At 44.5% G+C, this 13,858-nt stretch overlaps 1 protein-coding gene across 5 annotated transcripts in view; it reads right to left on the bottom strand.

Moving 5' to 3' along the window:
- Positions 1-13,858, bottom strand: part of LOC138939514 (protein bric-a-brac 1) — a 378,309-nt gene that overhangs the window by 299,463 nt on the left and 64,988 nt on the right. For 3 of the 5 annotated variants that reach the window (XM_070307351.1, XM_070307356.1, XM_070307354.1), the window contains exon 1: positions 892-2,828. In XM_070307351.1, coding sequence (XP_070163452.1) covers positions 892-1,857 — 966 coding nt within the window. In that variant the 5' untranslated portion in view covers positions 1,858-2,828. Of the gene's footprint in view, positions 1-891; positions 2,829-13,858 lie in introns of those variants that run through there. The other 2 variants (XM_070307352.1, XM_070307353.1) reach the window with 1 other exon arrangement.

Raw genomic sequence — 13,858 nt, 5'->3', positions numbered from 1 at the left:
AAGCAGTGGTATCAACGCAGAGTACTATAAAGAAAAGAAATTATGAAACGCTTTTTATTTATGCCTGCAAAACTAGGCGATTTTTTTTAAGACTACATTTCTCCAATATATATCTATAAATCTAACGTTACTTTTGACGGAAATGCTTCTCTTATCTTATTATCGTTAATGGCAAGTGTAGTTCTGACTTTTTTTTTATCACCTTCCTGCATTTTATTTCCATTAATTTATCTTTGGCAAAAAGAGAAACAATATTCTTCCAGTATAAAAACAGAAAAACTATATATTAAGCGCATCGGAATATATATATATCTGAGTAGTTCGGCGTTATCACGGACATAAAAATCTCCTAATTACAACACTCCGTGTAATTACGGACTTCTTGTTGTACAATTTGCATCGAAAATTACATATCAGCACCGATGCGTGCAAAGACAAATGTTCCTCCGGGGAAAAGATTAATCGCATAAAACAGTATCAGTATGCTTGTAAAGAATCATCCATTCAGCAATGATTCTCAGAGATAGTCTTATAATAGTATGATCTAATGGCTAAAAATAAGTAACTTTTTGCGAACAAAAATCACCGATGCGTTCAAAATTTTTTTTTATATAAGCGTGTGTGTGTGTGTGTGTGTGTGTGTAACGTAGATTCAACTTAGCATTTTCGCGAATTACGGAAAGACCTTAATGACAATCAACATTTCGCTCTGCGTACTGACACTAATCTTCCTGATGCTTAAACAACGTATTCAGAAATTTTCGCGAAACAATTGACTTAACAAGAATTTGCATTCCTTGGATTTAATATGTCAAGATTTTTACGTCGTAAATTTCTTTTCGCACGTTATAAATGCGGAGAATCATATCAATAAAAGAGAACTCGACTCACCCTTTCCTCCTCCCGAATCATCTCCGCGATGCCGGGCTTGATCTCGAGATCATCGGCGCTGATAACCTGACCGCCGGCGTTCAGCGCATGTTGCTGCTGCTGCTGCTGTTGTTGCTGCTGCTGTTGCTGCTGCTGTTGCACGCTGAGTTGCTGACCGTGGCTGCCCAGGTGGTTGACGGGCGCGTGCGGACCGGAAGTCACGTGGCCGGACACGTGGTGGGTCGACAGGGGGTGCGAACTCTGCTGTCCCTGCGGCGGCGGCGGCGGGGGTGGTGGTAAGGGCAGCGAGACAGGAAGCTCCTGCAGGTTGATCTGCGGCGTGACGGAGATGCTAGGCATACTGGGCGTACTAGGCGAGCCTAGGGACCTAGGTGTCGAGCTGGCGGTCGGCGGCACCATATTGTGGATCTCGGGTACGACGATGTTGCCGGCGATCACGTCCTGGTCGTCGGCAATGCTACCGGAACCGATGCGTTCCGGACTGTTGCTGGACGGGGAACGCTCGCCGGACATTCGGCGGCGTTTCTTTCGCTGCATCGCCGCGGTCGCGACCTCCTCCAGGGTCGGTCTGGACGTTAGTTCCTGTTCGCTATTGACGTCCGCGAGGCCGCGAATCTTGAGACTCTCCGCGACCTTGAGTAGCGGCCCGATCTGTTCCTGGGAGACGTTGATCTCGCCCTTGTACATAAATTCGACCGCAGCCTTGAGCTCCGGCCATTTGATGTCCTTCATGATGACGATCGGGTGTTGGCAGGGATTATCGAAGAAGAGTGCTTGAAAGTATGGGCTGCAGGCTGACAAGACCATCTTGTGGGCCTTGACGCTGTGACCGTCGCAGGCTAAGGTCACGTCCACGAAGCTTTCGCTCTGTAGGAGCTGATCGAAGACGTTGGTTAGGTTAGTCTGATAGTTGTTCCAGCGCAAACAAAATTGCTGGGGTGACCCAGCACCGCTTTGCTGCGTCATGATCGGGCGTAATGTGGCTTCCCGCTTGTCTTGTTCCACAAGAAAAAGGGAGAAAGAGAGAATATCTCCTCCTCCTTCTTCTACTCCTCTATTGCACCGCACGCTTCCTCCTACGCTTTCTCTTCAACCTGTCTTCCTATTCTTCTCTTTGTTTACTTTTCTCCAATCACCTCGTGGTCGTACGTCTCGCCTCGGATTCTCGTTATCGATGACGTTCGGCCTGATCGGATCAGTAACAAGGCCGCATCTGCAATACACACATGCACATCCACACGTGAACCTCCAGATGTATCCGCGTGAAGGGACGCGGAGAGAGAGAGAGAGAGAGAGAGAGAGAGAGGGGAGAGAGAGAGAGAGCAGCTTTATCCGCGCGCCTCGTGGCAACGTGCGCGGATCTGTCAGACGCAAACCGACGCGAACGTCATCGTCCCGTTGGGACGTCGCGATCGAGCATCTTCTAGCCTAACTCCGAAACGTGGCTCCGTACTCGAATACTCTCTACTCCACTCCCACTAAAAGAATTAGAGTCCACCTTGCCTCCCCCAACGAAGCATTATACGTAATGGAAGTTTTCCGAGGGATCAGAGGACCAGGGACTCACTTCCCTGTTTCAACGCACCACCCGACGCACTTTATTTTTATTCTCTGCCTGCTTCTTTTTACCCCAGTTTCTATCTCACCACCTATCTTAGTCCCGAAAAGTCTATCGTTCTATTTTTTTGTCCGAGAAAAGTCAGATTTCACCATCAACCATCCACCACCGATTACCTCGAAACACGACTATGACGGCAACGACGACGACGACGATGATGTTGCTGTTTCCGCGACGGAATTTCGCGTTACGAATACAAATACGGATCGCGACAAACGCCGTGCGACGTAACGGCGCGGGTGTCCGCGTGAGAGGCGCGTGCTGCGCGCGACGAAGGGTGTCGGAACGACGAGCGACGTACGATGTGCACCCCGTGACGAGCGCGTCGCGACTGAGAGAACCAGCAGCGCGGCGGCGCTTCGCTCGAGCGGCAGTGGTGGCACCATGCGCGGCAGCGGCAACGGCGACGGTGGTGGCGGTGGTGGCGGCGGCGGCGGCGGTGGCAGCGGCGGCGGTGGCGGTACGGCCGATATCGCGCGCGCTCGCTCGCGTGAGGACGCGGTGCGACGCGACGGTGGCTACAACCAGCGGCGGTGGCGGCGGCAGGAGAGAAAGAGAGAGAGGACGTATATTGCTGGCAAGGAGATGGCAATGTTGCGCTGCCGCGCGGGTGGAGGCGCCCGCCGCCGTACCTCACGCGTCCTCACGTTCCCCCTCGCACCGCGGCAGTGCCGGCCAATAGCGCGGCTCGCCTTCCGATCAAACGCGCCGCCCCCGGAGACCGCCTCATACCTCCTCTCTCACTCTCGCGGCCTTTCGCGAGGCCGCGCGTCTCGCTTTGTCCGCCGTCCGAGAAGAAGAGAATTCTCTCTCTCGCGCGGCATCGGCCCCGGCGAGGCCCACCGATCGGCCTCCCGAAACGGCGATCCGCTGATGATGATGAGAGGAGGCCGCGCTTTGCTGATGGCGGAGGTGGTGGTGGTGGTTATTCTGTCGTTACTAGTATCACTGAGCGGTGGTGGAGAGCACGGACGGGGGCAGCGACTGCGACGACGACGACGACGACGACGACGATGACGACGATGACGGGGACGCTGCTCTCTCTTTCCGCGGATATCGCGTAGGAATCAATGCGTTCTAGGAAAGAATCGCGCGATTTGCCCCTGCGAAACTAGGTTGTATCTACTTTGCGTCAACGGTGAGATTTAAATGAATGGGTGTAACGCGAAAACAATTTTCGAGAGAGCATCCGATGAAAACACTGGCGATCTAAAACTTTTAGGCAACGTCTATTTGGATCTGGAACTTCTTCAAAGTAGATAACTGTCAACGTTTGTCCATAATCTTTACCTTTTACTTAGAATTCATAAAAAAATATGACGTGCGTATTTCGTATTAAGATCGAAATGGTCGGAAGGAATACACAATTTCGAGATAATACAGACGGAATGTAGTTCAACTCAATTTCTTCATAAAGATGCCATCAGCGCATGGAATTAAATTTGCGAACGTTAAAAAAAATTATCAAGATTTGTTCTTTTATAACGGTTGTAAGTGAGTTCAACGAACGCCGGCGACGGCAGCGACGTCAAGAGACTTCTACAAACGCGGACGGTGTTTTTGAATTTCCGAGGAAGCACTCGAGTCTCGAGCATTAAGTATAAGGATCTTATTGCACCTGCGCACAATAACGATTGTCCTGATAGCGACGAGATGAACGACTAGAAACGTGCGGCGTTCTAACCGTATCTTCCAAATGAGTCTTGTGCCACCGCATTACACGGCTCGATTACTCGCTTCATTCTTCTTGAAAAGTTACGGCAGTAATAAATTAATACCGTGAGATGATGAATGAATAATATTTTATACTGAATCTAGAACATATTCCTCACGAAAGCCAGATAATTTACGGTCTGTAACTGTAAACGCATATGTCTCTGCAACGATTTTGAAATCACTAATTTAATAAGATAGAAACTATAACATAGCGGAAGTGATAACACCAATTGTAAGACAAAAGATATGCAAGCAGTTCCTTTACACATATATAGATATTTTAATAATGGATATCTAGTATCAAAATAATTCAAGAAAGAAAATATGTTTTCTGTCTTTAAATTAAAACTATTTTGAAATTAAGAAGGAATAGGGAATGTCTTTTCGATGTACAAAGTTCGGTATAGCTCCGGAATAGACGATTATAGTTGTAAAGATTGATGACCGTAATAGAAGCTACGCGCTCTAAAATATTTGCTAAAGCAATGTTCTCGAGCAAGAATATAATAGCAATCTTAATCGATTATCACACACTCATATCTTCCTATTTATTCAGATATATCGTCCCAAGTAATACCCCCATAGTACCTATAATTTTAGCTTTAAGATTAAATCGCGAAGAGTGGATGGCTTCTTTTCCACTACCTATTCTGGCATTGCTCTATTCACGCGAGAATAGTCTGGGTTATTGTTCATCGCAATAAATGACAATCTCGCGAGTCGCACCCCGAAAGAGCCCACCCTTTCTTTTCCCGCGTTTGGCACGTGGCGGAGTAATTGGGGATGCAAAGAGCAGATGATTATTCAGCGTCGACGCGGTTTCACCGTCTGCCGTCTCCCGGGGATCGACAAGACGATATCGACGATCGAATTTGGGCAGTCGGGCCTCGATAACGGAGTTACGAGCGCGACGTCGACGGTGCCGGTCCGGGAAAGATGGCGGTCTTAATCGAATTAAGGCTACAAAGAGAAACGGTCCCGCGTCCAACGTCCCTTGCGAGCCGCCGGCCGGACTCCCCTAACTGGCTATTAGCTCGAATTTTGGTAATAGCGAGTGTCACGTGGGGTAGTCGAGACCGATCGTCTAAGAATCCATTTCTAAACGATTGCGTCGAAAGCGTTCGCGAAATTTCTCTCGTTAAACTTAGATTTTGCAAGATTTAAAATGTAGTAAGAAGCGCTGAAAGGACGATGCAGAGATAGTTAGATGGTATAATATACAATTGGAAATCAGCGCTATATTTTTTGTAGTATTTAATATTTCAAAAATTTACAATAGGAAAATGACGTTCGACAAAATTTTATTTTTAACACCCACTGTAAAAAAGACTGACTAAAACTTCAGACGAAGTGTATGCTGTTTTTTGCAAACACACTTTTTTGAATTTTTAGAAAAACGACTCTGCGGTGATTAAGACAGATTGTTTAAAATTTCTTTCAGATACCCAAATCTGAAAAGTCACACAAAAATGTGTCGGAATTTTGAGAACATTTTTTGATAAAATTGTTAAAAGATAACTTTGATTTTGATGATCACTTAATTATGTTGTAGGGCAGGTTCATTTGAGTAATTCCCCGCCAGAAATACGGAACGGAGGAAAGAAGGACGGCTTGGATTGGTTTAGATTAGAAGATATAACAAATTGAAGTTTGAAGTATGTGTAATTGTATGTGTAATTTTCTCATTGGAAAAAAGTATCTATGACATTTAGTACACGTGGGCGAGGGAGGGGCACCGCTTCTCCCCCTGCACCCACACTCTGAGAAATATCTAACCTAACCCGAACCTATTTTTAGTTTTAAAAGTAAAGTTGGATTAGGTTAGATTAGATTTTTATCAGAAGTGGGGATGCAGGGGAAGAGGCGGAGCCGCTATCAATATTTCAATATTAAATAATATTTAATATTTTTCAAGACAAGACTCAAAAATTCGTGTTGTTACATGTTGAAAGCTATTAAGGAACTGCGAGAAATAGATGAAACACACATTATTGACAAAATATCCATGACCGTGTATACTTATCTCGTAAATGTAAACAAACACTTTTTCCACGTCTGCTCTACAACAAATACAATGTACATACATTTCACTTTTCCTAATATTATTTTATAATACCTGCGAAAAAGCATTAAAACCGTGAAACTTTAATTTGTTACATCTCCTAAAACAATGCCCCCTCCCCCTCATTTTCCACTTATTTCTTGCGGGGAATTACTCGCAAGAACATCCCCTACAACATATTTAAATAGCGATAAAATCGGAGATGTTTTCTTTTGCAGTCTTACCAATTTTTTAAGTGCACAATTTATGCAACAAATATGTCACTAATAATGCTAAAACTTCGGAATTCGTTCTTTTTTTTCGATACGCAGATTTATCGGCGTATTGTGGATATCATCGTGAAGAATACAGAGAGAGAGAGAGAGAGAGAGAGTAGTCTCTAACACGATTTCGGTCCCCGTTCGAAATCGACTGCCCCCAAATACTCCAGCCTCCGTCCCCGCGTTTCCCTTGCCATGCGTTAAAGCCGTGTATGCGCGATATTAGAAAACATAAAAAACGGGGGTAACGGTGGCGTTGCGAACGGCGAATGAGTTGGATATATGCGGACGAATAACGACGCCCGCGGGCTTTCTGATGAAGGAATATCGCCCGTCCTTTACGGATCGCGGAACGTGCGTTATTTTTCCGCATGTCGGGCCGCGATCTATTCCTTTGTCCTCTCGGTGTATGATTGTTGTTACGCAAATGTCAACCTTTACGTTTTTGCATATTATTCGCCGTCTCCAAAATTACGTACATGTACATTAGAATTATCAAATTAAAAAGAAAAAAAAAAAAAAAGAGTATTGTAAATGCCTAGAATTATAACGAGTGAATTTAATTTATCGTTTAATCGTTCGAAAGATATCGTAGCTTTTATAACCGGAAATGAGAACAATGATATCTGATCGTGGAAATAGAAAAAGGCGTGAAATATAATTTATTTATTAGAATAAAAATAAATTTATCGCATATAAGATTTTGCAAAGAGTGAAAGAGGAATATTGTTATCATAATATCGAATTCTCTATATTAGAGTTTTCTAATATAAAGAAGCAAACATACACAGGAACTTGATTGTTACAAGAACAACAAAGAATGACGTTATATTCTCTCGGAAGAAAAATGCAAGCGTGCACATTCTCTGTAAAAACGCAAATATACGTAATATGACTTACATTTACCGTCGCAACAACTTTAGTTGCTGTTACTCGAACAGCAAATATGTAATATCAAACTTGATGTTACCGTAACGTGGTTTATATCGGCATAATATTTACAAAATATCGATGTGTCGTACGCCAAGTACAGTCTTTTCCTTTTTAGAATTTTGCACATTTTTCCACGCTTAGTTTTACGGAGAGAAAAAGGCGTTCTTTCTTATTTCGAAAAATTAACGCAGCGACGGATTTTTCCTTCGCAAATCCGAATCTATTCTCGGTACTTTGAAAACAAACAAACAAAAAAAAAAAAAAACATTCACAATACAGTATCCGCTAAGCCGTGGATCATCGCAGAAACGTCAGCGGGGGTGGCACTGGCCATAACGCCCGTATTTCTCATATCGTTGATACTTTCACCCTTGCGTAGGGCGAGCGAGCGTATTGTAAGGGCGCGCGAAACCGAGCCGCTGGTAGGCTATAAATTTTACTACGTAATATTGTTTAACTGCAAACAGTATACTAACGCCATCGGTCGTGACGTTGGCGCGGAAAAATTTCGACCCCGCCGAGGAATGGCGAGAAGGATCTTTGTAAAATGATGTAAATTTTTTTCGCGAACAGTCGCAACGATCGCGATCCCGATTCAACGTCGACAGTCTCGAGGCTGAGATTCCTCGATCGCGAGCGATCGGTATCGTACGCGATAAGAGGGTACGGTTCGAAAGGGGACTCGCGGACATTACTTTCTCGTTCCGACGATACACTCTCGGGAGGAAGTTATGAAAAAATACGAGATGAAAAGAATGAACGTGCGAGCGCGTGGCGCGCGATGGAATAAAAGCGCCAAGTATCAACGCGCTCGGATTTTCTGTATCTGTCGCTATTTCCATCTGTAAAAGAGCGCGAGCGCGCGCGGGCTGACAAAACGCGACGGAAAATCACGTCATTCACGATCGTTGTAAACGCATTTCAAACGGCTGACTTTTACTTCTCGATACTCGCGCAATATCTTTGAAGCGAAGCCTCGACGACGAGTCTCGTTAATCCCAAAATTCACGAAATTTTACAGAATAAACTTTAAATCATAGTATAATTAATTGATGAGAATACAAAATGATAAAAACCTTTCTTGTAATATATAAATAATACAGTTTATATAAAAAAGGAAACAAAAAACAGATGACGTTAAAAACCTGCATCTCCTATGAAAAAAAAAAAAAAAAAAAAAAAAAATCACTTATACCTACTCTCTACACCTGGTCTTTTTAATCGAGTATCCTCCTCTTCCCATTAATTTGAAAATGCTATATTTTCTAAGAGATATAATCTTTATAAAAAAATTTCTTTCATGAATATTTTTCGTTCTGTCAAATAGATCAATTCTTTTAGAGTTCTACTTCATATTGCCACGTATTCGTTACCGTGATTCATTGTACAAGAAGGTTCGGTTCCTGTAGAGTGTTTAGGAAGTCTCGGATCTGATCGGCTCTTTATTTCGCAGCACGACGAACGATCGATGGATCGAGTCTCGTCTTGCGCCACACGTGTCTCTCCCGCGAGAGAGATGGCTTAAAATTAGCCATTTCCACAGTAATCGCTACCTGCTTCGACGATGCCAGCACTCCCCCGGTATTACAGAGACGGCAGTGGCCTTGCGTTCGCATTGTACAAGAACAATGAGCAAAGAGAAATATTGATGATGCCGCCGCCGCGTGGCTAAGCGTGCGCGAGCGAGCGAACGCGTGTACGAACAGCAGATTGTATACAGGGTGTCCTGGAGCGATCTCCTTACATTATTCAAAGTCTATATTTCCTCGAGAAAAGAAGCTGGCGGACGGTTGTCCGTCCTATTTGTGTTTTTAATTTTAACGACCCTTCTCGTTCAATATTTGATACGTGAGTTTCATATAGTCTCTGATCTCTGTCAAAGTCAAATATATTTGGAATTATATTCGAAGTATAAGATTTCGTGAGATTATTAATTTCTATTTCTATTTGATTTCAGATAGATTTAATTAGTTTGATATAGAATCTATTATGTGAATTAATGCTTGAAATTAATTGCGCTTTCGTAACAGTTTCCGGATATTTCGCCCAACATCTTGTCGCTCATGCTTTAGTAACGAGCGACTAAGTAAAGTACATGACGCTTTATGTTGGTCTTCGAATGTTTTCTACATGATCTATATTATTTATGCGCCGCTGAAAGACGAATGGATAAGGAATGGAAAGAGAGAACGGAAATAACAGACATAATGTTCGAACGTTTCTTCGAAAGGTACAACAACTAATTCCATGACGACAAGTAGCATGTAAGACAAACCTATGATCGTGTCTACAAGATGTATTTGCAAAGTGTATACCTTATTCATACGTAATATAATAACAATGTAGATTAATGCGTAGATTATATGGAGAACATACTTGTAAATATTTAATACAAGATTGTCGGTCGCAGCAATTTCTCATTTCTCATCAGAATACTCTTGATGTTTTATTCCCTCAGTATTTAATTCTCGGATAAAAATTGTTGGCAAAATATTTCTTTTCAATCGTTCTATCATGTACATGAAATTTAATCCATTAAAGTAACTCGCAAATTTTTTCATGCATCTCGAAATGATTGCTGCTCTATGCTTTGACCTCCAGAACGTTGTTTCTAGAGCACCCAGTACGCGCGTGCATGCTTCTGCAACCTGAAAGGACCGTGCGTATATCGCGCGGCAGACGCGAGACTGCGAGAGAAAGAGAGAGAGAGAGGACAGTGAGGGGGATAGTGAAGTATCCTACGCTGCGTGAAAGAAAGAGAGGATGCGAAGGAAGCTTCGAGAGAGTGACGAAGAGAAAGGAAGCACGGATAGCGGCTGCACGGAGAAGAGCGGAAAAGAGGAAGAGAGAGAGAGAGAGAGAGAGAGAGAGAGAGAGAGAGAGAGAGAGAGGGAGTACGCGCGTGAGAAGGAGAGGTAGCGGAGAACGAGAGGGTTATACGCTTAATATTTCAGCATCGCGAAATTCTGCCCCTGAATCATTAATCGCTCGCTCTGGGGTGGCGGCGGTGCCTAGTCGAGTCTCTGCCCTCTCCCTCCTCCTCACCCACCCCCTCCCCCGTCGCGGCATGCTCTCCGGCAACCCGTCGTTCGCATCCCCTCGTCCATCCAGCGCTTCTGTTCGTGTGTCTCCTCTCGCGTGTTTCTCATCCCCTGTCCTCGCACCCTCTCCTCCCCCTAACCCCTCCCGTCTCCTCTTCGTCCCCCCCTCCCCCCCCCGCCGGGTAACTTGTCTAACGCGACTAGGAAAGCCAGCCGCGTGAATATTTCGAGTCCTCGCCGATGCAGGAATAGACTCGTCGACTGAGCCATAATTAACCCGCTGATTAATTACCGCGGCCGTGTTATACGACGAGCGTGTGGTATCGCAACACCTCGCGATACTCGCGAGCGAGTCTCCTCTTGCAGCCTCTTGTTTCCAAGGAAGCGTCCGGATATCTTCCGAATGCCGACGGTATTCTCCGTATAATCCCCCTCCGCTTACACCGATTAAAGCTATCGCGTGTCGAAATGCTTACGTTGTCTATCGGAGTCTGCGTTCAGTTAACACTCTATCGCAGAGAAGAGACTAAGCTTGTTGGTGTTCTAATCGATATAATAAAATCAAGTAATGAAAGAAAATCTCCATTGATCGATAAAATTTAATTGAGTTTCATTAAACAAAAACATAGAGTTTCTTCGAAGACTCGTGGAAGGAACGGGACCATATCCGAGCATCGTCAGATAAATTAGACGTCTGTAAAGAGGAATCGCGTACATATAGTGGAGAGAAAGTACGCAGCATCTGTAGAATAACCTGTGTTTTGTCTGGCATCGTGTGTGCAATGTAACTATATAATTTGAATGGTCACATTCCCACGTTACCGAAGAAGGCGCATCGCGATCGGGAAAATCTCGCCAAGAATATGCTTCCTAGAAGATGATGTATCCGGTAATACGCGCATCCGTTTCAGTCCGTGGCCGCGAATCCGTCGTCGAAGACAACGAGATAGAGGCCTAGGATAGCAAAGCGCTGCTGGTCTCGTCCCCTCATATGACAAACAATCCCATTTTGCGGTTGACGATTGATGGAAACATTCATACAAACGTAATTGCGCGAACAGGATCTTACGTCAAATAACAAAAACACGATTTGTACCACTTTTCTGATCGTAATAATTTGATTTATACATTTTTTATTCTCTATTTTCTGATCCATCTATAAGTTCTTCAGTTTTGTAATGACTTTAAAAGTATCCGTATCTTGAAAAATGTCTACAATCATACCTACAATCATCTTACTTATCGGTATTTACGATTTATATCGAAGTGAGAAGCTGTTCCGGGACATCCTCTATATAAGCTATACTTTGCAACAGATTCTTAAAAGGAGAGAGAGAGAGAGTAAGGGTTAAAAGGGTTGTCCACCGGGTTCACGTGAATGGGTACAGCACGTTTCAGCCGCGATGACAGGACTACTCGTGCCGAGTAGCAGAAATGTTTTCTCCACTTACACGTTGTCGTCGCCATCGTTGTCGTCGTCGTCGTCGTCGTAGTTGTCGTGGGCATTGTGTTCGTGTAACATTCACGCACACGACCGCACACACGCTGACAGTAGTTATTAGTCGTAGTCGCTGCAGAGCGTGCACGTTGTGCACGTGGTTAACGTTGCAGAAGGGGACGCGATGTGGCAAAGAGGAGGCGGGAAGAGAATGAAGGGAGAAAGGGGGCAGAAGGGGAGGAAAGGCGAGTGGATGGGTTGGTTTGTAGCGAACAATGATATCGGGTATTTGATTTGTAACCGACGACAATACCGACTTGCGACCCCGCATTTCATCCCTCCCGCCCCCGCCGTACTCTCTCTCTCTCTCTTTCTCTCGTGTTCGGTGCCACCCTATACATACTATATGTATCTGTATACATAGACCCGTGTGTAGCTATAGAGTCGCAAGACAAGGTTGTCGATAGCGAGTGCCACCTTTATGGCGCCTCCGAACGGATCCTTTCCGATCTCATCCGTGGACCAAGAAATTAGTTGCCTATACCCGCCATTCTTGCGATTCTCTGCCATGATCGATCACGGAAACGTTTCATAAACGTCGTGTTCGACTCTCGGAAAATGTCAAAAAATCAAGATTACCGCAATCTCAGAAATGGGTATCGGAAATTAGGCAAAAAGTCTGAAAAATCCAATCGCGAGAGCTTCAAGCGTTTCGATAATTAAAAAGACGATATCACGTACAAAATCACATTTCAATGTACAAGAAACATCAGTTTTTGCGAAATGAGATTTGAAACTCAAGCAATCAAGATTCAAAGATTGACTTTTGTCAAATTTCATCTATGATCTTATCACTCGGGATACATCGATCGAAAGGCACAAGCAAATTTTATTTATATCAAATTGTACCTATCTTCGGCAAGACATCGCCATTATGCCTATTGGATTATTCCAATACGAGCCCATACGTTGTTAAAGCTATCCGCGACGCCACTTTTCGCGAGACGGCGAGACCCTTTCGTCGTTCCCCGCTCCCGGAGTGAAAAAAGAAGAAACTGTTATCGGACTCGAACTCGTTGTGAACGATCGAAGCGCGATGAAAACTCCGCGCGTTCATACGAGTTTATTCCGCAACCCCTTTCCTACATTATTTATGCGAACGCGTGACCGTCGCAATAAAGTAGAATCTTCTCAACCGGCATCAAACGCCAGCTTTGCCGAGGCTCGGTCTCGCCCTTTCGCCATTTAGGTAGAAAGCATCAGTGAAAGAAATTATTCACGGACGATTCTACGGGAACAAATCTCCATAAATATCTAAAGAACGAGAGGAACGAAAATGAAAATTCGATGCACCGTTTTATGGCACATGGTATAAGCGTCCACTGTCCTCGTGTTTGCAGGAAAGATCTTCTTACGCCGTTGTTGCATCATGTATCCGATTGCTGCTGCTGCAACAGCATTTTCCTGAATATCCCCACTGTCTCTCAAAGTACTAGGAATTTAATTGTGATTTTCTTTAGCTGCGGAGTAATTCAGTTCGGATCCCCGAATAAGTTTCGAGTTGGCGACGCATTGAGCGAAAAGCTAGGTTAGGGCGTCTAGCGAGAAGCGGCAAAGAAACAATCGGTCATCAATACTTGAGAAGCTTAATACTTAAATGTGTCTATGCGCTGCCGCGTAAAACGTCGCCGTGAACTTAGTAAGGAGAATTCTATAAGTAGAGCGCATAAAACGACACTCCGGATTGTTAATGATGTAAGCGATTTATGTTTGCCACGAAATGCGTTTAATCCGAGTGCGAGCGCAGATCCGCGGATTATAATTAACTCGGTAGCGATAATTCGGAGTGTATAATCGCCAAATGAGTCGCGGAACGCCTATCGACATATACGACTGTAC

This window comes from Polyergus mexicanus, unplaced genomic scaffold, assembly GCF_030449975.1.
Source record: "Polyergus mexicanus isolate NDT 795.1 unplaced genomic scaffold, iyPolMexi1.0 SCAF_14, whole genome shotgun sequence".
Lineage (NCBI taxonomy): Eukaryota > Metazoa > Arthropoda > Insecta > Hymenoptera > Formicidae > Polyergus > Polyergus mexicanus.
This window is presented reverse-complemented; position numbering and strand designations above follow the sequence as displayed.